This window comes from Cibotium barometz, chromosome 57, assembly GCF_041138505.1.
Source record: "Cibotium barometz isolate CiBa-2024 chromosome 57, ASM4113850v1, whole genome shotgun sequence".
Classification (NCBI taxonomy): Eukaryota; Viridiplantae; Streptophyta; class Polypodiopsida; order Cyatheales; family Cibotiaceae; genus Cibotium; species Cibotium barometz.
The window spans coordinates 28,840,836-28,866,664 of record NC_141102.1 but is presented as its reverse complement, the minus strand read 5'-3'; the positions used below and the strand labels follow the sequence as shown (position 1 = coordinate 28,866,664).

General features: G+C 42.8%; 1 protein-coding gene across 2 annotated transcripts; it reads left to right on the top strand.

Annotated features, from left to right (window-relative positions):
• Positions 1 to 2,787: 2,787 nt before the first annotated feature.
• On the top strand, positions 2,788 to 7,899 carry LOC147606631 (pentatricopeptide repeat-containing protein At3g09040, mitochondrial-like). 2 transcript variants are annotated; one of them, XM_086791865.1, is made up of 3 exons: positions 2,788 to 3,245; positions 3,337 to 3,473; positions 3,648 to 7,899. In XM_086791865.1, exons 2-3 carry the CDS (start codon positions 3,445 to 3,447, stop codon positions 6,457 to 6,459), a joined length of 2,841 nt encoding a protein of 946 aa, XP_086647991.1. In that variant the 5' UTR covers positions 2,788 to 3,245; positions 3,337 to 3,444; the 3' UTR covers positions 6,460 to 7,899. The 2 variants fall into 2 exon arrangements, with proteins under 2 accessions (XP_086647991.1, XP_086647992.1); XM_086791866.1 differs by having other exon boundaries at positions 2,826 to 3,245; positions 3,593 to 7,899.
• Positions 7,900 to 25,829: the final 17,930 nt, after the last annotated feature.

Genomic DNA, 25,829 nt, shown 5'->3' with positions numbered 1-25,829 from the left:
ATAATCTAAAATTTTTGAAAATCTAGACCCTTAGGCTAAGGTCCTTTATACCCATTTCTAATTAATTCCAATTGCACATTGAAAAATTCTTTCTGAATTTCTGTTTCAGGGAAATTTATTTTAATAAGATGAGATATTTTTCTATCCAAAAATATTCAAAATCTAAATATTCTCTCTCTAGAATATTTTCTCTCTCTATGCCAAAACAGGCAGAGACAAGATCTCTTATATTTCTGAAGAGGGAATTGATTACAGGGGAATATGCTGGACATTTTGAGAGGCTGGGGAGGAATCTTACAAGGGGGTCTTACCTCTTGATCCAATTTCAAGATTCAAGGGCAGTGTCTACCCTTTTACAACTCAATCTGGTGTTTAGAAGATGATTACAACAGATTTATTATTTTAGCATAAAATCACCAGAAATTAGATTAAATCAAGGGTAACCAATTTTGTACGGAATGGTTGGAGTATCAAACCATCTCCGAATCGTAATCTGAAGTTATAGGGATCTGTGTCAGATACCTAATGGTTGATTTGAACCCTCAATTGCACCAAAAAAATAGTGATTAGCATTGATTAATCACTAATTAGCAAATTAATCCTTTGTTTTGTGTGCAAAAAACAGAGTATGTGGGGAGTCCAGATATGAGGCCTTAGAGTTCAAATGAGCTCAAATGCTTTCAAGGCCATCAATAACAATTAGTCTAGTAGAGGATTAAGCCAAGAAACACAAGATTTGACCAAACATTGAATGCTTAATCTCTGTTTTACCAAAGTCACCTACAGATTTGATGGAGAGCTTGGATCTCACTGTAGACTTGATCAAATCAAATTCTGTCTTCACCAGCTTGTAGAGCACCCTTGAAAACCCCTAGGGCCAAGAGGAATTAGAGACATTGCATTATTTGATGAAGCAGAAATCTTAGATTTTCTCCAGAAAAACGACGCCTGCTAAATCGCGTGGAACTGCAGCTACGCTACCACCCAGGCAAAAAAAATGTAGTAGCAGATGCCCTGAGCAGAAAAGCCTCCTTGCTTGCAATCACAGTTGTCTTGATGGGCTGAATCGTGGGGAGGCTGGCTATGCTTGCCTAGAAGCATTTGCCCTAATGTTACTCCTGGTGGGGGGAGATCAAGCCCCTCCACTGGCTCGGGGTACAGTGGGCTAGTTGAAAAGAGGTAAAAATACTAATTATCTACTAATCCTAATTAGCCAGACAATTAGCAAGATAATGGGCTCACAAATTGATGGATTCTAGGCTAGGCTCTGATACCATGTTAAATTACAGCAACAATGTGATGAGCTATGGTGGATTAAATGCTAGAATCAACATTATTAACAAAGAGATTAGACGATAATTAACACGTGATTAGTGAGCAATTAACTGATAGCTTAATGTAGGCATGGATAATAAAAAACGAGCAAATTCTCATTAGGCCAATGCCTCAATTTATAAGGTTTACATCCAAGCATCTAATCCCACTGATTTCTCCTTGATTCACTCCACCTCTTTTGCTTGATTCTCTCCACCTCTCCCAGAATATCTCCACACCTCCTAAATCTCCACACCTCCTAAATCTCCTCATGCTACCCTTTATTCTCTCCCAGTAGATTCTTCTCACCTTTTCACAGGTTCTCTCACATTTGCAGTTCTTTTTTACAACCTCTAGTAGCCAAGGGCTTGTTCCCGCACACACCCTATTCACTTGTATATGCAAAGACCATTTTTTTGAAGCTAGAGTCTATTTCAGGCTGCTCATTTGCATAAATAGAGACTATTATGAGACATTGTATTTGATGCCTTTGATTTTTGATGCATATAAGGATTTCATAGGGATATTGCTCACTTTTGGTGGGGATTAAAATGATAATCAGTTAGGGGCAACCTACAACTGGCCAGCTATACTCTACCTTACATAATGTGCTCCAATCTCTACCACTGCCAAGCCCCATTTAATAAGGAAACTGGATTGAGTTGATGTAGATTCCCTTGATTTTCAAGATGTAGGCGGAAAACTCATGATGGGATCATAGTCTGAGTAGCACAACACTGGTTTGAAAACCCGAAAAGCTATAAGCATACGACGGGAGCTCTAAGACCAACAACAGGGAAGTTTTGGCCTATCCTTCATAAGGTAGTGGTTACTAGTGCTCGATAAAAACATTTTTTTCAACCAATCAAAATAAGGACAACTCCTCTTTCTACCCAGTTTTAGTTCCCAAAATCTCTACTACATGTCGGCTTTATAACAAAAATGTATATTAAATGAATCCTTAAAATAAGGGTAATGAAAAAGCTTATGAACTTTTCCATAATTCTAGCCAGTAAAAATACACTCAGTTGCCATTTCTTTTTCTAGCGTTGGTGTCTTCCTGGCTCTAAGATCAACAAGCTGTGTGGATAGGTGCACACACAAGCACTGCCCGAGTATTTTTAAAGAGGAGGACTCTAGTCTCCTGCAAATAGACACTCCCCAAGTAAAAACTCACCAAAACAACAAAACCATCAACACACCAAAACTACCTTGGTAAACACCATCTATTGCATATAAACCATGGATAACTTTGGGATAAGGAGAAGAGAAAAAAGAAAAATCCTAAAAAATTAGAGGAAAAAATCCCTTCTATTGTTATTACCTATCAGCATGTGTTGTTACCGTTTTCGGCTTCCATTCCTCCATTTCGCTTCTTAAATGTCTTTTACATACCGAAACAACGGGCGGGTTGAGTACTAGTAGAAGCAGTAGGGGAACAAATTGAATCCGCTAGCGTGCCCGATAGGGGCTGTGTTAACAAAAGAGGAGTTTTGGCCCATCCTTCGTAAGCCAGTGTCCGAAATGGAATTGTTTTTTTTTTGTGATGCGAGACTTTTATTTGTATCAAAGAGTGTCCTTACCGATGAGAGCTGGAAGTAAGACTCGATCACCAGACCTTACCCCAAACACACACACGATTGCTCTACCGAAAATGGAATTGTTGCTGCGGAATCTCGAGTCTCGAGTTTTACATATTTTTCAAATTGAGAGAAAAAATTACCAGCAAATCTTGCTGGTCCATCGCGTGGGTTTTCTGTAAACACTGATGCAGCCCTAGCTCTCCTTCCAGCACCCGCTTTTGGAAATGGGTCTTCATTTGGATGGTCTCACTCTCCTCTTTTGGAAACTGGTCTTCATTTCGGTCTTCTTGTGGAAGGAGCACCTCATGGATCCCTCCCCAGACTGGTGGGACAAACCAAAAAGCAAAAGTAAGTGGTGCCATTTCTTTTTGCACAGCTAAAGAAAGCTCAATCAAGATGGGCGCTTGTCTGATCATTGAGCCTGTGCATTTTGTAACAGACAAAGCTAAGTTCCCCCAGATTTCGAGCAGAAATTTACCCCGTTGTCCCTATGGATGTGGGTTAAACACATACAGAGAAGTCTCATACAAGAAGGAAGGGAATTCACATGCAGATCACATCCATCTACTTCATGAGGTAACCTAGTCCATATTTGATAGTTAATAGCATGAAAAAGTTGTTGAAAAAGAGTATTAGTAGTGGTGGTGGTTGGGAGATGATTAGCTTAGAGGCCACACTTGCTTCCTTGGAAGCAGAGACGCGGCCACCACCCTCGCTTGACAACCTTGCATTTATCTTGCACAAGTGCAGTAAGGAGAGAAACTTCGCATGTGCCGTGCGCTTGCTTGCCTACATGCGTCAAAATGGACTAGAAGCTCATAGATCTCTTGGGAACTACCTCGTCCCAATGCTGGTGGAAGTTGGAAGCATGTCTGATGCTCAACAAGTTTTTGACAAGTTGGCTTATCGGAACGAGTCTTCCTGGAACTCTCTAATCATAGGATATGCCAAATTTGGGGAGCTACAGCATGCCCTTATCCTCTACCAGAAAATGCAAGAAGATTCTGTACATCCTAATGTGGGGACTTTTGTGGCCCTATTGAAGGCGTCTGCTAAGCTGCAAGATCCAAAAAGAGGGCATGAAATACATGCTGAGATTTCCAGAAAGGGATTGGAAAGAGATATTTTCATTGTCAGCAGCTTGGTTGATATGTATGCCAAATGTGGCCTTCTTGCGAAAGCACAGGAAATGTTTGACAACCTCCCATTTCGAGATGTAGTCTCATGGACTGCCCTTATCTCAGGATATGCTAAACATGGGCACGGTGAGAAAGCACTGAACTGTTATGAACAGATGCAATTTGAGGGCATCTCTCCCAATACTGTCACATACTTTTGCAGCTTGAAAGCTTGTGGCAGCATAGGAGCCACAGATAAGGGCCGAGAAATACATGCTGAGATTGCCAGAAAGGGGTTGGAAAGAGATCTTTTTGTTGGTAGCAGCTTGGTTGACATGTATGCCAAGTGTGGCTTGCCCACAAAAGCACAAGAAGTGTTTGACAAGCTTCCAGTTCGAGATACAGTCTCGTACAATGCACTAATTGCAGGATATGCGACACAGGGGCTTGGTGAGGAAGCACTGAAGTGTTTTGAACAGATGCAGCATGAGGGCATCTCTCCCACTGCTATCACATTCGCTTGCATTTTGAAAGCCTGTGGCAGCATAGGTGCCACAGATAAGGGCCGAGAAATACATGCTGAGATTACCAGAAAAGGGTTGCAAAGGGACATTGTCATTGGGAATGCATTGGTTGATATGTATGTAAATTGCGGCTTGCTTACAAAAGCGCAGGAAGTGTTTGACAAGCTTCCAGCAAGAGACGTAGTCTCGTGGACTGCACTAATTGGTGGGTATGCCAAACATGAGCAAGGTGAGGAAGCACTTGAGTGTTTTGAAAAGATGCAATTCGAGGGTGTCTCTCCAAATGCTGTCACATTTGTTTGCAGCTTGGTAGCTTGTGGCAGCACAGGAGCTATAGACAAGGGCAAAGAAATACATGCTGAGATTGCTAGACAGGGTTTGGAGAAAGACCTTTTGGTTGGTAGCACTTTGGTCGATATGTATGCCAAATGTGGTTTGCTTGCAAAAGCACAGGAAGTGTTCGACAAGCTTCTAGTTCAAGATGTAGTCTGTTGGAATGCTTTACTGGCAGGGTATGCCAAACACGGGTGTGGTGTGGAGGCACTGAACTGTTTTCAACAAATGCAACTTGAGGGTGTCTCTCCAGATGCTGTCACAATTGTTTGCAGCTTGAAAGTTTGTGGAAACATAGGAGCCATTGACAGGGGCCAAGAAATACATGCTGAGATAGTCAGAAACGGGTTGCTGGAAAGGGATCTTATTGTCGGCAATATGTTAGTTGATATGTATGCTAAATGTGGCTTGCTTGCAAAAGCACAGGAAGTGTTTGATAAGCTTCCAGTTCGAGATGTTGTTTCTTGGAATGCACTAATTGCAGGATACGCTCAACATGGGCATGGCAAGACAGGACTAAACTGTTTTGAACAAATGCAATCTGAGGGTATCTTTCCAGATTCTTTCACATTTGTTTGCAGCTTGAAAGCTTGTGGTAGCACAGGAACCACAGACAAGGGCCAGGAAATGCATGGTGAGATTGCAAGAAAAGGGTTGGAAAAAGATGATCTTGTTGGCAATGCGTTGGTTGATATGTATGCCAATTGTGGCTTGCTTGCAGAAGCACAGGAAGTGTTTGACAAGCTTCCAGTTCAAGACGTAGTCTCATGGACTGCACTGATCGCAGGTTATGCCAAACATGGGTGTGGTGAGGAAGCACTGAATTGTTTTGAACAGATGCAACCTGAGGGCGTCTTTCCAGATGCTTTTACTTTTGTTTGCAGCTTGAGAGCTTGTGGCAATATAGGAGCCACAGATAAGGGCCAGGAAATACATGCTGAGATTGCAAGAAAAGGGTTGGAAAGAGATTTGGTTGTTGGCAACGCATTGATTGATATGTATGCTAGTTGTGGCATGCTTGCGAAAGCACAGGAAGTGTTTGATAAGCTTCCTGTTCCAGATGTAGTCTCCTGGACTGCTCTAATTGCAGGATATGCCCAGTTAGGAGAAAGTGAAACTGTTCTCCATACATTTGACAGGATGAAAGACGATGGCATTGATCCAAATCCGATCACATTTGTTAGTGTTCTTAATGCATGCAGCCACTCAGGTCTAGTGGATTCAGGTCAGGCATACTTCGAGGCCATGAGCAAAGACTATAGCATCACTCCAACTCTTGAGCACCACACTTGCATGGTTGATATTCTTGGCCGTGCAGGCCAATTACACAAGGCAGTAGCGATGATTAAGAAGATGCCGTTCCATCCCAATCTTTTGGTGTGGCACAGTGTGTTGGGTGCTTGTCGAAAGTGGGGCAATGTGGAGCTTGGAAGACAGGCCTTTGAACATGCAGTGAGATTGGATGTAAAGGATGCTGCAGTTTATGTCTGTATGTCTAATATCTACGCAGATGCTGGCATGACGGAGGATGCAGAGAAGGTTGAGGCAATGAGAGTTAACACTATCAAGGAAGAAGCCAGGACGTAGTTGGACCGATGCCAGTGTTCATTTCTGGCTGTGGATTTAAAAAGATTTATAAAGCAATTTTTTCTAATAAAGATTCTCTTCACATGCATGAAGAATGCATCCCAGGTTTTCCTTTTGGTGTCATGGAACATGTCTATTGATGCAAAGAAGATGTGTCATGTAGGCTGATCCAAACCTTTGCTGAGGTCAGATACACTACAGCCCAAGGAAGATCAAAGGTTCTCCTGTCTATTGGTTGTTACCTGTGGTTGGTGGTTAAGTCCCCTAAGACTGCAATGTTTACCCTTACCTGCACGGCAGGGATCCCATTCTTAGGTTGATTTTCTCTTCTGCAGAGAAGCTCCTATGGTACATCTTGACTTGATTTTTTCAACTTTCAGTCAAGGATTTTGGTTTTCAGGTCAGCATTTTGCCTTTAACCATATTGGGGCATTTGGCAAAGCAATGGCCTCTGAGGCAGAGTAAGGCATCCCCTCCTCAACCCCCAGAGGGTGCAGGTGACAGAGCTCAGTCTGAACACCATCAGACACCAGAGTCTCAGCAGGAGGATGGCTGCCAGTTGAATGAGGTTGTGTTCATGATCTTTGCTAGCAGTGTTCCACGCAGAAGTCTGCCCTCATATTATGCAGTGCTTCTAGGCATCCCCTCCTCAACCCCCAGAGGGTGCAGGTGACAGAGCTCAGTCTGAACACCATCAGACACCACAGTCTCAGCAGGAGGATGGGTGCCAGTTGAATGAGGTTGTGTTCATGATCTTTGCTAGCAGTGTTCCACGCAGAAGTCTGCCCTCAGGCATCCCCTCCTCAACCCCCAGAGGGTGCAGGTGACAGAGCTCAGTCTGAACACCATCAGACACCACAGTCTCAGCAGGAGGATGGGTGCTAGTTGAATGAGGTTGTGTTTATGATCTTTGCTAGCAGTGTTCCACACAGAAGTCTGCCCTCACATTATGCAGTGCTTCTAGGCATCCCCTCCTCAACCCCCAGAGGGTGCAGGTGACAGAGCTCAGTCTGAACACCATCAGACACCACAGTAGGATGGCTGCCAGTTGAATGAGGTTGTGTTCATGATCTTTGCTAGCAGTGTTCCACGCAGAAGTCTGCCCTCACATTATGCAGTGCTTCTATATCATTTGGAGTAATTTTTTAACTCCGTGATCTTGATTAGCAATGTTATACTGTGAGGTAAAGAAGGCCCCTCACACTATGCAATGCTGCACTGTATTTTGCTAGATGGCACCATGGCTTCTCAGCCATTACTAATCCATATGTCACCAGGTTAGATTCCCTGTGGCAGAGTGCTTCGGGGCTTGCTCAAGAAATACCACAAGCTTGATCACTACCTAGGACAGCTGGTTGAGCCCCTTAAGAAGCGTTGTTACTGGAGAGGTTCTGATGCTCCCATATTAGATGTTTCTTCCTTGACTAGATGGTTTGACTTTCACTGAGCCTCAAATTCTGGAAGCTTTCATTGCCTGTGACCAGATGGGCATTAGGCAAACAAATGCCCTCTGAGGTGGAACTCTTCTACAGCCCCTCCCTATCCCGAGAGGCCATGCATTCCCTCACAGGAGGTGGAGGAGACAGAGCATCCGGCGTCCAGTCGGGATGTGAGGAGGGCCCTTAATCCAAACACTATCTCAGCATGAGGATGGCTCTCATAGTAGGCTGTCCATTGCTGTTGGACCTAATGTGTGTGTTGACTTGGATTCCCACTCGGGAGTGGACCCCAATACACCACCAGAATCCTTGTCATCCATTACACCAAGAACACATACAAGAGGATTCAGCACCGACACATCTGCAGCAGGTCCTCCCCTTTTCAGGTACATCAACAGATACTTCTTAGCTAGTGGGTCTCCTCTAGTGCCACGCCATTGTCCATTCAAAACACTCCCCCATGATGTCAGAGAACTGCAATTTTCATCACAATTTAGCAAGCCCCTTGCCTCATTGAACACCATCCTAGTATCATCCCTGATTGAAGTGGGTTGCCCTTTCGGCCACTCTTTTCAGCAAAGATTCTCTACCCAAGCTGGATGATTGATGCCATGCATTGGCGTTACTCACATTCCTCACCCTCTTAACGTAGACACTTTCACTTTCTCCTGCCTATCAATGTGAGGCTTAATTTCTTTTGGGAAGAGCTGTCAACAATGACCACTCTCCAAGACCTGCTGGTGTTTTTTAGGGATCTCTAGATCTCGTATATGATACTGAACTTTTGTGTAGGACTCGGATAGAGCTTGATTGGTTCTTCACTTACAATGCAGATTGTCTGGAGTCCTTTAATACTTCATCTTCTCCATGGATCTAGATGGAAAAGAACTCTGACACATTTCATGCAGTGCTCTGCAGTACCTCCACCTTGGGCCAGTGTAGGGCTTTAGCCTAGTCTTTGTTCTGTCGCTTACTTGCCATGCTAAGTGACTCTTCCCCATGATGGACTGTTGTTATTTTCCATCCAAACCCTATTAGAATTTGTGGTGACGGCACGTTGTGTGTTTGAGGGGGAGCAAGGTTCTTTGTTTAGTTGTATGGGTCATTTAGGACAAAGGTTACATTTGTGTTTGGTGAATGTAAATGAAAAAGTGATGCATTTATGAATCATGTGAAATAGTCACATGTTTGGTGGTAGTCACATGAATTGTATGGGTTGTCACATGGTCTGCACTAGTTTGTAGATCTTTTCAACATACTAATCCCAAGTGTGAGATATGGTTTATTTTATAAGATTGAGATCAACCCATTGGTTTTCACCTGTAGAGAAACAAGATTGTGGCACAATGATTTTATTGCCTAGGGATGAGAGCTGATCCATGGAGAAGCTTTTGTTCATGGTTTGATCTGTAGAGCCTACCCTTCTTCCACTTTGATCACCATTGATTTATATATAGACACAGTATACACTATGCAATCCTAAATATCCTATAAATTGGCCCAAAATGGCTCCATATGTTTTGTTAAACCTTCATCTTGGGACAAGGTATATAATAGGGTCAAATACAGTTTCATCCTTGTGTTGCTTTTGAAGATTGAGCAAAATTTTGTAACCGAGTCCACACTCAAATGATAATGATCTTTCACAGGTCACACTGAATGATCAACATGTTAATGGTCACACTCAATGATCAACATGTTAATGGTGATAGTTAATGGTCAACAAGTTGGCAATTTTCAACATATCAGGTCTATTAAATAGGGACGTCCATTGGCTCCTCTCCTCTTTGCTATTGGAATCGACCATCTGCTTGTTGCCAAACTCATATACTTTCATGAAAAGAGTCTATTTAAAGGATTGAAAATGCATGCAACATCTCTCTCTCTCTCTCTCTCTCTCTCTCTCTCGTAATAGAAGATTTATTACCAAAAATTACTTTACAAATGGCCACATGGTTGCCAGGTGATGTACTAGCTTTCCTTCACTAATTACTCCGAACCACGGGTGTAGCTTGGAGTACCCTCATCCAATATATAGCCGTGTCATTCTTCATCTAATGAGCTGACCGCAAGGAAGAGAAATGCCACAATAGTAGCCCTTTTGCCATGATCTATGTGAGCTGGGTTATCTGGTCCATTTGAAATCTTTCCAAAAATCCAGTCTTTAACCTTTACGGGCTTATCTATCAACGAAATCCATACGTGAGAAAGGAAATTCCACACCTTCTTCGCCACCACTGGACATGAAATGAAAAGATGTGGGCATGTTTCCAAGCATGTAGTATAAAACACAATTTCCAGAGGCAATTTGTCGCTTTTGCAGCTAGTCTCCCAATGGTAGGCATCGAACTAGCAAGCGCGATAGGGAACACCTTCCTTTGATATGGAATCTTAGACTACCAGTCCTGTAAGATTACTTCCTTCCACCAGGCCCTACTTTTCTTGATGTTCTATACTCTATTAGCCTTCTTAGTGATCCAGTGCTTATCTTTCACCATCATATGGTACACTTGATTTGTTGTACGTTGGACAATATCCTGAGGCTTTTGAAATGCCCAATCTAACCAAGATTGATGATCCTCCAACTTAGGAATATCACCAAACGGTGTAAGTCCTACCCTCACCTTCTCCCATAACTCTACATATATCCATGTGGAACCCGAAAATATTGACGGATTTTTTGAAAAGACAATAAGCGGCCTCTACACACTAGTCCCAATCTCTCTCTCTCTCTCTCTCTCTCTCACACACACACACACACACACACACACACATACACACACACACACACACTCTTTTCACAAATCAAGTTAAGTCTAATCAAATTACAAATATACTCAAATTATATGCTCCTTCGTTTGATTAGCAATCTATTGTTAGGTAAAATGATATTTTTAGCAAATGTAATACAAGGCAATAACTCCAATAATTTATTGTCAAAGCCACATGATGTATATATATATATATCTCTTTTTTTAGCCACTCCCTTCTCGTTAGGCAGTCTCCCTTGGGCATAGCCCTAATGCTACCTAGTTTGGGGGTGTGGGGTGGGGGGGACACCACACTCACTAGCAGTGGGCTTCATGAACTTGAAGATTACCTTATTCTAGAGCACAAGTCGGGCCAGCAAGTAAAAATCATCAAGGAAGAGATGGAGAAACAATTACAAGAATTGGTGAGTAGCATCAGAAGCAAGTCACAACTAAAGAGTGAAGGCATGAATTGAGGCAATCGAAGGCCCTACAAATCCACTTGGGCAATTTACTTAAAGGATGGTACATGGATGAAGAGGTGGTGGGAATCCTGGATAACTAATTAGCTAAAACTGCATCAATGATAGACTGGGACCATTGTCCTTCTCTCATGATAAGGTAACCATGCAATAGTCAACTAGCACACCAAAACCCAGAAGATCAATTTACCTAAGGATGGTACATGGATGAAGAAGAGGAGAGATTCTTGGATTACCAATAAGCCAAATATACACCAATGATAGACTAGAATCAGTGTCCATCTCACGATAAGGTAAACATCATGCAATAGTTAACTACCACACACCAAAGCCAGAAGATTGAGGTTCTCAAACAATTAAAAGTACTCAAAGACACAAAGATATGGATATATGAAGAATTGGCTCCAATGCAACTCAAGCAAAAACTCAAACAAAACTCGACAGTTTAGCCAAAGTTTGAACATTATGAAAGAAGAAAAGTGGGTAGTCTACTGTGAGGACAATGCCCTAAAAGTGAAGACTTCAGTCGTATGCTATATCCAAAACCCAAACCCCAATCTACAAAGTAATATTGAGATGAATGTACCAAATGGGATGGCATCGTAGTGTAGCCATTTATATAGTAGTGATGTGTGGAGGTAGGCTAATAATGGGCCACGCCACTTTTTCCCTCCTTAGGAGGTTTTCCTCCCTAAGCATGTATGTACACTCTTATGAGTGAGTGTGTAAGCGACCTTATCTTGTAATTCACTCATTCTTATGAGTGAGTGTAAGTGACCTTAGCTTGTACTTCACTCATTCTCATCAATTTCGAGTGTTGTGCTTCTCTATATCTTTGTTTGATTTTGCTTGGCTCTTGTCTTCATCATTTTCTCTCGCCTAAAGTGTAGAGTTAACAAGTTTTGGCGACTTTCAGGCTGTTTCGAGCATGTTTTGGGACCCACATGCTATAAGGTTTTTGCAAACATCCCAGGGGGGTGTCAATTTAACTATCTTTGTTTGACTTTAGGTTTTTTACACTACAACAACATAAATTTGGTGTGCAGACATTGTGTGCATATACTATAAGTGTAATAAGGTCTTCGTTATTGTTCTCTCTACCATGGTCCATTGCATCTTCATTAACAGCTTCATTAGCATCGTCATCATTCTCATCGACTTTTACATCCTTGCCCAGTAACATTTCTACACTTTACACTGCCATTTTTCATACATTTTGCATGTGTCTTCATATCAAAAATTTTCTAGCCATCTCGATTGCATTTAGTGGGCATTAAGAGTACTTTCATGTTATTGGGATATTTACATGTCTCTTCGTCACATTAGTAATATGCAGCCATCTTGATTGCATTCAGTGGGCATTAAGAGTACTTTCATGTTATTGGGATATTTACATGTCTCTTCGGCATTAAGAGTACTTGGAGGTTATTGGGATATTTGCATTTTGTGTCAGAGATTTGTTGTTTACAAGATCAATGACAGGTAGTAGTGATGTATTTGGGATGCTTTCCACTGAGGATAAGCTTGACAGGACCAACTACCCCATTGTGGTCCTATATGGTGCATCATGTATTAGTTGCCAAAGGGCTTTGTGGGATGTTGTTATTAGCATCGAGGCGGCATGCACAACATAGTACAAGTACTTCGGATGGTGTTACTAGTTTAAATGTACTTGTGGCATTTGCCTCTATACCTCTCGCATTGAAACAAGCTAAGTGGGATATTAGGGATGCCTAGGCACATGCATTGGTGACACTTTTCATTGAAAAGTAGCATTATTCCTCACATTCACTCATGTAAAACTGCCAAAGTAGGCTTTGATGTAGCACTTACTATGCTTTACTAGCTGTGTAATGAGGCATATGTGGCCTACTTGCACAAGTAGTTATAGTCCTAGCATATAAATGAGGTAGACTTGATGGAGGAGTTTCTCACAAGGATCAAAGATCTCTCAGAGCATCTTACATGTATTGATGAGGGTTATTTGGATAATTCATTAGTGTCTAATGTTCTAAGAGCCTTACATGTTTTATACCAAGGTTTTGTATCCACTTTTTGGCTTATGAAGGGTAGCCCTGATGCTCTTATGTTTGATGAATTGGTTATAGTTCTCTTGCAAGAAGAGAAATCCTAATAAATTGACCTAGTATGTGTGTGGGAGATCATGTATCACTACTAGTTAAAAAGGTAGAGGTAAAGCCTTCTCTCCAACGGCAACTACAAGCCAAAGTAGAATAGGCTTCTAGAAAGGATGCCAATAAGGGGAGTGATAAGCCTAAGAAGAAAGGAAAGTGTAAGTATTGTTAGAAGCCATGCCATTATATCAATGAATGAGAAAAAAAGGTTGGAGAAGGTTTTATTGAAAAGGGGTTTTCCTAGAATCTTTGACTTGGGGTCTTAACGCATTAAATGTGTCCAACCACTCAAATAGACTTTTGGAAATTTTTGGCTAGTGGCTTAAAAGCCCGTATGCATTAAATGCGGCCAGCCAATCAAGATGCCCCCAAATTAGGGAGAAGATTAATTGTAATTAACTCACATTAATTACAATAGTACAAAAATAGAGAAAACACATAAATTTTTGTGTTGTTAAATCCTCCCCTAATTTTTGTTCTTATCCTAATTTCTCCATGTAAGAAGTTGAAATTGGGATAAACACTATGCTCGAAAACTGATTTTGTGGTCTATTCACCCAATTATTTCAATTTAATGCTCAATTGATTGTTTTTTATTTCAAAATTAAAAAAAAACAACCAACCAAAAAATGCAAAAATCACAAATTGGACTTGAAAATGATATATGGAATAAGAATTAACCTAAATTGCAGAACTTGTAGGAAATGAAAAACAAGTAAAAATTGAGAAACATGTAGGAATTGCAAAAATTGAACAATATGCAGAAATCAACAACAATGCCAATAATGCTCCAAAATGGATTTTAGCAATTCATTTCTACCCTTCTTGAAACAATAGAAAACAGAACATACACACACGCATTCAAAACGCATTGTGGCTATGTGGTAGGGCTATTCCTGGGTAGCGGCACCATTTATGGGAAGCCCTTACACCATAGAAAGAGTGCATGAACTAGCCAAGGTCACGGGGCTTTGCCAAACCGCACTTGGAAGCATAAAATAGCTCAAACCGAGAAGCTAATCTTCCATAGCCTAGCTCACAATCGCATAAGCAAGATGTGTCACTCACCTGATGAATGCTTATGCTCAGTTTCAAGGAGATGATGTTGCCGCACAACCACACTCCAAGACCCACTCCAAAACCATGGCCGCAATCCAATGGAAGCTCGACACTCCTCTCACTCAATCTCCCTCACTCGATCTCCCTCTCTCAAATGCACTCACACATACACAATGAGCATATAGTAGCTCTAATTGAATTAGGAAAGCGAGCAATGCACACAAGAGAGAAAGAGACTAGAGAAGAAGAGCACTCTATTAGTTGCATAAGAGAATGAATGGTGAGAATACAAAATGACCCTTATCTTGGTCCCCAGCTTTCACACCTTGGGCGGCCATACTTAAAAAATAGGTCCATGGCTATCTAGGGACACCTAGGCTGGTACAAACACTTGATCTAAGAATGCAATCTCCATAATTAATCCCGTGGTGTGTTTTATAGACAAGCAAGATCGCACACATAAAATATACAATGTTAGCATTTTTAATGTCAAATGTCAAATGAAGTGACGATTGTGTCAATGGATGGTGTTGATGCTAGAGAGGTGTCCAATGAGGGTTAACGCCTATTATAACTCAGAAAAAGCTACCAGTTGTTGCCATATATATATAGGCAGTGATGTGTGTGAACACACTTAGGACCGCCGGGGCACTTTTGCCCTCTTTAGGAGGTTTTTTCCCCCGGCTTGAATATACGCCCATCTTTCTAGGGCTAACTTATCTTTTGTACATTGACACAATCTAATACATTGTGTGTTGTGTACATTCTTGCTTCTTCTTCTCCAAGCTTTGTGTGCTTTCCTGCAACCCTAATTCCAACAATTGGTATTAGAGTAGGCATCGGCTCTGAGGGCTACGCCACCAGCACCCTCCGACTCACGTTCTCTGATTGAGGTGAGCTTTCACGAGCGCTTGTAGGTCCTTATACTCTGCAAATAAGCCCATAGGGATGTGCATTCTCAGAATTCGCATCTGAGGTCGTTTCGGGCTCCGTTTTTGCATTGTAAGTTCTGCACAGGTGTTTTCGTCATTTTTTGCAGAAATTTTGACAGTGCAGTTTTCTGCAAAATAGGCATACGTATTCTATTGTAGATCGTGCTACATAGCACGAGTTGTTCTCTGTTCAGTCTTTGCTTCATTACAGGTAGCTCTTGCATCAGTTTCAGTCAGTGGCCATGGCTGATAACAGCAATGATGTATTTTGCATGTTGTCTGTTGAAGACAAACTGGATGGAGACAGCAACTACCCACTTTGGGCATACATGATGCAGCATGTTTTGGTTGCAAAAGGAGTGTGGAACATTGTGCAAGGTATGGATGTACGTCCAGGTTCTTTGGATGTAGGATCTATTGAGGATGTTGCAGGTTCTAACAGCTCTACTGTTGCTGTTGTTTTACCCACTGCTGAACAAGCTCGTTGGGATGGTAAAGATGCGTAGGCTCATGCCTTGATTGCACTTTCTGTCAAACGTAACATCACCCCACATATTCATTCAGCTAAAACAGCAAAACAGGCTTGGGATATTCTAGCTGGTTTGTATGCAGGTCGTAACGAGGCAAAAATCTCTTACTTGCGTAAAGAGCTAGAATTGAAGATTATGCAAGAAGATGATGACATGAATGTTTTTCTTGCTGAGATTAAAGATCTCAAGGAACAGTTGATTTCTACAGGTGAGATTATTCCTGATCATTCTCTTGTGCAGACTGTTCTTGATGCTTTACCTGAGACATATCAGACTTTTGCTTCCACGTGGAGACTTCTTGCTGAGGACAGACCTGATGCTGTCAAGTATGATACTTTAGTCAACAAGCTCTTGCAAGAAGCGCAGTCCAGGCAAAACAGGGCCAGGCAGCGTGCAGTTGATCAAGCATTTATTGCTGCCCAGCAGTAGAGAAGAAGTGGTAAGGCAGTCCCTTCCACTGTTTCTTCTCCTATTAGTAGGTCTGCAACTTCTTCTCCTTCCACAGGTAGCAACAATAAGTCTGAGAAGGCTCTTGAGATAAAGGCAAGAAAAAGACCAGGTGTAACTATTGTAAGGCAAATGATCATGTCATTAAGAATTGCCCTAAGCTAAAGGCTAAAGAGGCAAAGAAGAAAGAGTCAAATGCAGCCACAATAGCGGATGCTTCTACAAATGCAGATTCTGTAAATGTTGTGCAGGATACAAAATGGGCGTTTAGCGTGTATTTCCAGTATGACCCATCTGTACATGATGCATGTTTGGCAGTTTCTGTTGACTCTCATGTATGGTATTTTGACAGTGGTGCTACAAAGTGAAAAGATGCAGGGGGGAAGAGAGCTTGAGCTCTTGCAAGCACACACACACACACTCACAAAACCCTAATAGAGAACACACAAAGTGAGAGGCTGAAAATCTTCTTCTTCTCTACTCAACACTCAACACACCATATACAAGAATAAGAGTACACTAAATATGAAAGGTACTCAACCAAATACATACACGGGTTCTCTATAGTGTGAACCCGACTAAATGAGCTGGCGCTATAACTATGCCAGTCTCTAGAGTGGCTGTCACACAGCCTGTCATCCCACTGGCCGCATATCACCCAAGATCTCACCAACCATGCCAGTGGTGTAAGTGCGGGGCCTATCCCCCAGGCGGGTCATCAGTGTCCACCGCCTCACTAGAGCTCGATATCTCAACACTCCCCCTCGAGCTCAACTCCATCTCATGTACACCAAGCGAAGCCCTGAATCTGCGGAGCTTCTCTGTACCCAATGCTTTGGTGAAGATGTCAGCTACCTGATCCTCTGTGCTGACATAAACAAGGTCAAGGTCTCCTGCCAAGACCTTCTCTCTGACGAAGTGGTAGTGGACCTCTATGTGCTTCGTACGAGCATGAAAGACTGGGTTCCTGGCCAACTGTATACTACTAATGTTGTCACAGAAAATGACAACTTGTCTATCCACTGATAGACCCAAATCTGCAAGTAGCTTTCTCAACCAAGCTACCTCACATGCTGCCATAGCAGCTCCTCTGTACTCGGCCTCCGTACTCGATAGAGCAACCGTAGGCTGCTTCTTGCTGCTCCAAGTCACAGCAGCACTCCCCAAAGAAAACATGAATCCACTGGTAGATCTTCTGTCTGAGATACTACCAGCCCAATCTGCATCTGTGTACCCATGTACACATATCTCTGTCCCAGTCTCATAGAATAGTCCACAATGCAAAGTAGACCTCACATACCTCAGTATGCGTCTCACTGCATCTAAATGCGGTTTCCGTGGAACCTGCATAAACTGACTCACCAACCCAACAGCATAGCTCAAATCTGGTCTGGTGATCGTCATGTAGATCAAACTTCCTACTATGCTCCTGTACATAGTAGGATCCTCCAAGATCTCTCCTGAATCTGCACTCAGCTTGCCATTCTGATCCAATGGCACAGAAATAGGCTTACAGCCTGTCATACCATACTTGGACAACATGTCCAAGCCATACTGTCTCTGCAGTAATCCAATACCATGTGGTGACCTAATCACCTCAATGCCCAAGAAATATCTGAGCTCCCCCAGATCCTTCATCTCAAACTTCTGTCTAAGCAAGATCTTTACATCAAAGATCTCTGCATCATGGTCCCCCGTAATGATCAAGTCATCTACATAGATGACAACAAGCACAACTCCTCTATCACCATGTCTCACATACAATGAGAAATCTGCATTGGCTACATGAAAGCCAATAGTGACAAGATATTCAGAAATCTTGTCAGACCATGCTCTTGGTGCTTGTTTTAAGCCATACAAGGCTTTCTTCAACCTGCAAACATGCTCGGGGTGACCCACATCCTCATAACCAGGTGGCTGCAACATATACACCTCTTCTTGCAAATCCCCATGCAGGAATGCATTCTTTACATCCATCTGATGTAAAGACCATTGCTTTGACGCAGCCACTGCTATCACAACTCTCACCGTTGCCATCTTGGCAACTGGACTGAAAGTTTCCTCATAATCAATCCCATATGTCTGCGCATATCCTTTGGCTACCAATCTAGCCTTGTACCTATTTATGCTTCCATCACTGTTATGTTTAACTTTGTACACCCACTTGCATCCAATGGCTTTCTTGCCTTCAGGCAATTGCACTAAATCCCAAGTTTCATTTCCATATAGTGCATCCATCTCCTCATCCATAGCTTTCTCCCAACACACATTTCCAATAGCCTCATCAATGCATGTGGGCTCAACAACCTGCACAACCTTTGCCATATATGCATAGTGATGTGCCACATAACCATCATAAGTAAATCTCTGCACAGGGTTCTTCACTCTCTGTGATCTTCGCAGCTTTTCATTCATGGCTTCCATAGCTTTCTTTACACCAGGTGTTCTCATAGCTGGGATCCCAAGCTCCTCATCAAGGCTCATATCTGAGCCACTAGACTCTCCATCAACATGAGAATGCCCTGCAGAAATGTCAGGCATACCAAGGGGCTCAACCACTTTCTCTTTTCCTTTACGTGATGTACTAATCACATTTGCAGGGCTGGTATTATGACGCAGCCTGCCACTCCATGGTCTATCAACAGACCCACTAGATGAGGACTCTCCTGGTCCACTCAAAGACTGTGATTGCTGACTTGCATTCTGTGCAACCACACTTCCACTCAAATCAGCCCCAACAGCTTCTTTTTCAGCAGCATACCAGCTGCTCATCTCATCAAAGACAACATCCCTGCTTACCCTCAACTCACGTGTAGCAGGGTTATAACACCTGTATCCCTTTTGCTCAAGGGAATATCCAATAAACACACATTTTTCAGCTTTCGGATCCAGCTTGGTTCTCAGCTCATCTGGCACATGCACATATGCAATGCATCCAAAAACTTTCAGATGAGATAAATCTGGTTTTCTGCCAGTAAACCTCTCCTCTGGAGTTACATCATGTATGGCTGCAGTTGGAGTCCTGTTCATGATGTATACTGCTGTAGAAACAGCCTCAGCCCAATAGCAATGCGGCATATTCTTCTCTTCCATCAATGCTCGTGCAATCTCAGCAATGTGCCTGTTTTTCCGCTCAGCAACTCCATTTTGCTGCGGAGTATATCTGCATGTGAACTGTCTCCGAATACCATTCTTCTTCAAGAATTCAGAGAACTCATTGGAGAAGTACTCTCCCCCTCCATCTGACCTTAGGCACTTGACATATTTTCCTGTTTGCTTTTCAACCAAAACTCTGAAATTCTGAAAGTGAGTGAAAACCTCACTCTTCTCCTTCATGAAATATACCCACACTTTCCTTGTGTGGTCATCAATGAAAGTGACATAGTACCTGCAGCCTCCCATAGACACGGTCTTCGTAGGACCCCATACATCTGAATGCACAAGATCTAGTGCATTTCTGCTCACATATCTGTTACGTGGAAACACATGCTTTGTTTGCTTCCCAAATTGGCATGCTTCACAGATTTTCTGCATACCTTCCACTTTAAATTTTGGCAGCCCTGTCACAATTCCTTTTGTCTGCATAGACTTCAATCTCTGCACATTTACATGTCCAATTCTTTTATGCCATATGTCTGTGTCTGCAACAACTCCTGAACCATTTGCAAACATTGCAGCACTCATTTCAGGCATGTCTACATTCAACGTAAACATTCTGCCCACTCTGTTGCCTTTTGCAACCAACCTGCACTTGTCTTTAAAGTCTTCGACATAGCACCCATCAGGGTTAAACCTAACCTGCAAACCCTGCTCAATCATCTGGCCAATTGAAACCAGATTCTTTGTTATGTTCGGTACATGAAGTACATCTGCAAGGTACTTCACTTTGCCATCCTGCATAGACAATGGCACATCTCCAACGTGGGCAATTGGATGAGCAGTGTCATCCCCTGTTTCCACAAAACCTGGTCTTTCCGGGTTCTTCATCTCCTTGAACCACTCCCCATGACTCGTCATGTGGTTCGAAGCGCCTGAATCCACATACCATACATTATCTTTTTGTGCTGCATCAACATTTTCAGACATGGCATTCACAACATGCTGCATAACAAACAACCTTTCATTGTCCTCATTATTTCTGCTTGAGGATGCATAGTTGTTTTGCTGCACTTTCCCATTTTGCATGTCAGCCTGCTTCTTATAACATTCTGACTGCACATGTCCTGGCTTACCACAATAGTAGCATTCACGTGCATCATTATATTGCCTTTGCCAATTTCCACGGCCTCTTTGACTCCCCCTGCCTCTGAATCTGCCTCTTCCACCTGCGTGTTGTTGTTGTTGTTGATTCTGGGACTGTTGTTGCTGCTGCTGCTGCTGGCCATAATTCTGATTACCTGTTCGGCCACCTCCTTGACCGCGTCCACGGCCTCCTCTACCTCGTCCTCTTCCTGAACTCGTGTAGAAAGCCTGTTGCTCTGAACTGTTTTTACTTTGTGAAGACTGTTGGTCTTCACCCAAGTTCTTCTCTTCGATAATCAGCATAGACACCAAATCTGTAAAGTTGGGAATGTTTTCCCGAGTCTGAATAGATGTCTTAAACGCCTTGTATTGTGGCCCGAGACCACGTAAACAGACTTCCACCTTGTCATCATCATCTACTGACACACCAATAGATGCAAGGGATTCCACAATACCCTTTATCTTCAGCGCATAGTCATTCACAGACATGCTCTTTTTCTCCACAGTATGAAGTTCATTCTTCAACTGTATCTTACGTGCCTTGGTATTTGTTTCATAGAGCTTTACCAAGGTGTCCCACGCCTCCTTGGGGGACTTGGCATCCTGAATGTGCCCAATCATGGTGTCCTGTATGCTAATGGATAGCCAATACATAACCTTCCTGGCTCCTTGGTTCCAATCTTTAAACTCTTTCACATCTGCAGCAGTAGGATTTATGTCCGGTATCTCCGGTGCCTCTTCATGCTCACCTTCTATGTAGTCCCAATAGCCTTTTCCCATCAGGAAATTCGTCAACCTGAACCTCCAAGCATGGAAGTTATTCTTATCCAGCTTCTCAGCCACAATCTGTGTTATGCCATCATTAGACATCTTGCCAAATACACAACTTTACCAGAAACTGCACTCTGGTTTTTCTGCACAAATGCTGTATTTTCTGCACAGCGGTACTGCAGTACTCTCAAATGTCACAACCAGTGACTTCAATGCACATACATACACCCAATGGCAACTGTAAACCTCTTTGCAGCGCCCACAGTGTCTGCACAGTCAATCTGTCTTCCTGCAGTTCTTAAAACAGAGTTCTGCAGTGAATCGATGACTTACCCGCAGTGCTCGAAATCGCCTGCTTTCTGAAAAACGGCGGTCCAGACGCGCCCGAAACGCGTTTTCGGCCCGAAAATTTCAGTCCGAAGGACTATATAGTTGCCCTGTAGCTTCACTCCTGCGAAGAAAGCTCCTCAATCGGAGATCGTTTGCCGGTGCCTCCCGTAGAGCTCCCGACAAGGGTGTAGTCACCAACACAATAGGGAAGAGTAGTTGAAGCTCTTACCCTCGTACCGCTTCGTGTGGTTCTCTTGCTTGCAGCTCAGCCCTTAGCACGAACCAGGCTCTGATACCATGAAAAGATGCAGGGGGGAAGAGAGCTTGAGCTCTTGCAAGCACACACACACACACTCACAAAACCCTAATAGAGAACACACAAAGTGAGAGGCTGAAAATCTTCTTCTTCTCTACTCAACACTCAACACACCATATACAAGAATAAGAGTACACTAAATATGAAAGGTACTCAACCAAATACATACACGGGTTCTCTATAGTGTGAACCCGACTAAATGAGCTGGCGCTATAACTATGCCAGTCTCTAGAGTGGCTGTCACACAGCCTGTCATCCCACTGGCCGCATATCACCCAAGATCTCACCAACCATGCCAGTGGTGTAAGTGCGGGGCCTATCCCCCAGGCGGGTCATCAGTGTCCACCGCCTCACTAGAGCTCGATATCTCAACACAAAGCACATTACCTCGCATCGTGATATGTTCACTTCTCTTGAGGCTGTCCTTAATGGGAATACTGTCACATGTGCCAATAATGCTTCTTACCCAATGAAGGGCATTGGTAAAATTATGCTTACTGCTGCAAATGGCAGTGCTTTTACACTTTCAGATGCTTTGTATGTGCCAGGGATAAAGAAGAATCTATTGTCTGTCTCTGCGCTTGCTAGACTTAGACTTGTGGTCAAATTTGTGGATGACAGATGTACTGTTCATGATTTGACTTCTGGTGATACGATTATTGTATCTGGCACCTTGTTTCGTGGGCTGTATAGGCTTAATTCTTATGACAAGTGTGTGGAAGATTCAACAAATGCAGTTTCTGATGAAAAGGCAGTTTCAGATGCAAAACTATGGCGTGCTCGTTTTGGTCATCTAAACTTTGCTAGTTTGCTGCGTTTACAGAAATTTGATATGGTTGCTTCATTGCCCCCTCTTGAGGCACCATTGAAACATGTTTGTGAAGGCTGTATTTTGGGCAAAATGCAGCGTTCTGCGTTTTCAAAGGATGGTTCTGTGCGGGCCACTCGCAAATTGCAACTTGTACATAGTGATGTATGTGGGCCTATGCAAACTCCGTCATTTGGTAAACACTTGTACTTCGTGACTTTCATTGATGATTACTCAAGGCATGCATGGGTATATCCACTGAAGGCAAAGTCCGAAGTGTTTTTGTGCTTCAAACAGTTTGTGCTTATGGTTGAAAATGTATCCAATTGTAATGTGGGCACCCTCCATTCTGATCGAGGGGGGGAGTACATGTCTAAAGAGTTTGATGCATTTCTGGCTAGTTGTGGGATAAAACACCAATGTACAGTGCCGTATACCCCTCAGCAAAATGGTGTTGCTGAGAGAAAAAACAAGTCACTTATGGAGATGGCACGATGTATGGTCAAGAGCCAAGCTTTGCCACATGCATTTTGGCTTGAGGCTGTCATGTGTGCTGCATATGTACTCAACAGGTGTCCCACTAAGGCCTTGTAGTCTATTACTCCATACGAAGCTTGGCATGGCAGGAAGCCTTCTATTGGTCACTTGCGTGTCTTTGGTTGCTTGGCCTATGCTTTAGTGCCTATGCAACAACACAGAAAATTGGATGATAAGGCTGTCAAATGCATTTTTGTTGGTTATAGTGCTGAGAGCAAGGGTTACAGATTGTATCATCCGCAGTCAAAGCGTATCTTGATTAGTCGAGATGTTGTTTTTGTGGAAGATGCTGTGCAGCCTTTGTTATCATGTACCAAAGAGACAAGTGTGAGCTCACGGGATGTATTTGATACATTGTTGCCTCTATTTACAGGTGGGAATTCAAATGTAAGTCCTAATGAGGCAAATACTCAGCCTAGTATGCAGATTTCAAACGACATCATAGATCAGCCTATTTTTGATGTAGATTTACAGGATGTAATCTATGAGGATAGGGCTGAAAATGAGCAGGCTAGAGGTATGCCTAAATGGCTGGTGCAAACCTTGCGTGATAGTAAAATTGATGCACCTATGTCTAGTCGTACTCGTTCAGGTTTTCAACATGCCTCTTATGCATCAGATTGTTATGCTTTGGCTGTGTCTAGTATGTGTGAAGAGGAAGAACCTCTTTCATTTGATGAGGCACAAAAATCAAAAAATTGGTTGGCTGCAATGCAAAGTGAATATGATGCTATAATGAAGAATGGTACATGGTCTTTGTGTGATTTGCCTATTGGTAAAAAGGCCATTGGATGTAAGTGGGTTTTTAAGTTGAAACGAAAGCCAGATGGCAGTGTTGATCGCTATAAAGCTAGACTTGTTGCAAAGGGTTATGCTCAAGAAAAGGGCATTGATTTTGATGAGACCTTTGCTCCCACTTGTTGTATGACTACCATTCGTAGCATTTGTGCATTGGCAGCTCATAATGGTTGGAATGTACATCAGTTGGACATAAAGACTACGTTCTTGAATGGAGATTTGCATGAGGAGGTGTATGTATCGCAGCCTCGTGGTTTTGTTCAAAGAGGGCAGGAAAACAAAGTGTGCAGGTTGAAAAAGGCTTTATATGGTTTAAAGCAAGCTCCACGAGCTTGGTATGAAAAGATACATGCATATTTGACTGATCATGGTTTTCATAATAGTCCAACAGAAAGCACTTTATATGTTAAATGTGTGGATGATGTACATCTAATCATTGCTCTCTATGTCGATGACATGCTGCTCACAGGACCAAATGAAAGTCATATTGCTGATTTTAAGGCTGATTTGAATGCCTCTTTTGAAATGTCAGATTTTAAGGCTGATTTGAATGCCTCTTTTGAAATGTCAGATTTGGGGCATTTGCATCATTATTTGGGGATACAATTTAAGCAGTGTGATGGAGGTATTGCTTTGTGTCAGACAAAGTATATTGAGACATTGTTGTGGAGATTTGGCCTTGAAGACTGCAAGCCTATTGCTACTCCAATGGAGACAGGTTTGAAGTTGAGTCTTCATGATGCTGGAGATCACTTTGATGTCACACTCTATTAGACAGCTGTTGGTTGCCTCATTTATGTATGTATTACGAGGCCGGACATTCAGTTTGCAGTCTCACAGGTGAGCAGGTTTATGCATAGCCCCAGGGTCTCAGCATTGGAAGGCAGTTAAACGCATCTTTCGCTACTTGAGTGGCACCATGCATCTTGGGTTGTTTTATCCCAAGGAGGGATTGTTGCCGCCAGATTTACATGCTTTTTCGGACTCAGATTGGGCTGGTTGCTATGACACAAGAGTGTCCACAAGTGGTTTTTGTTTCATGCTCGGTAGCTCATGCATATCTTGGTTGAGCAAGAAGCAACCTACTGTGGCGGCTTCTAGTTGTGAAGCTGAGTATAGGGCAGCTTTCACAGCTACGGTTGAGTGTGTGTGGCTCAGACGGCTTATGGCTGACTTGGGTGTTGGACAGGAGTCTGCCACCTCTATCTTCACTGACAGTCAGAGCGCATTGGCAGTTGCGAGAAACCCAGTTTTTCATGCTCGCACAAAGCACATTGAGGTGCATTATCACTATGTCAGGGAGAGACTCTCAGCAGGAGAGATCAGCTTGGCCTATGTGCCAACACAGGACAACCTCGCCGATCTTTTCACAAAGGCGCTTCCTCGTGAGAAGTTCGAAGCTTTCCGCAAAGCTTTGGGCTTGCTCCCCTTTGTGGACTGATCTACTTCGGGCATGGCACTCCCCTATACATGAGTGCCAGCTCTCGTTCACACCATCACTCCCAGGGGGGATTTGTTGCCATATATATATAGGCAGTGATGTGTGTGAACACACTTAGGACCGCCGGGGTACTTTTTCCCTCTTTAGGAGGTTTTTTCCCCCGGCTTGAATATACGCCCATCTTTCTAGGGCTAACTTATCTTTTGTACATTGACACAATCTAATACATTGTGTGTTGTGTGCATTCTTGCTTCTTCTTCTCCAAGCTTTGTGTGCTTTTCTGCAACCCTAATTCCAACACCAGTAAGGATTATGCCTCAAAATTCAAGGCCTTGCTCTGATGAGGTTAGATG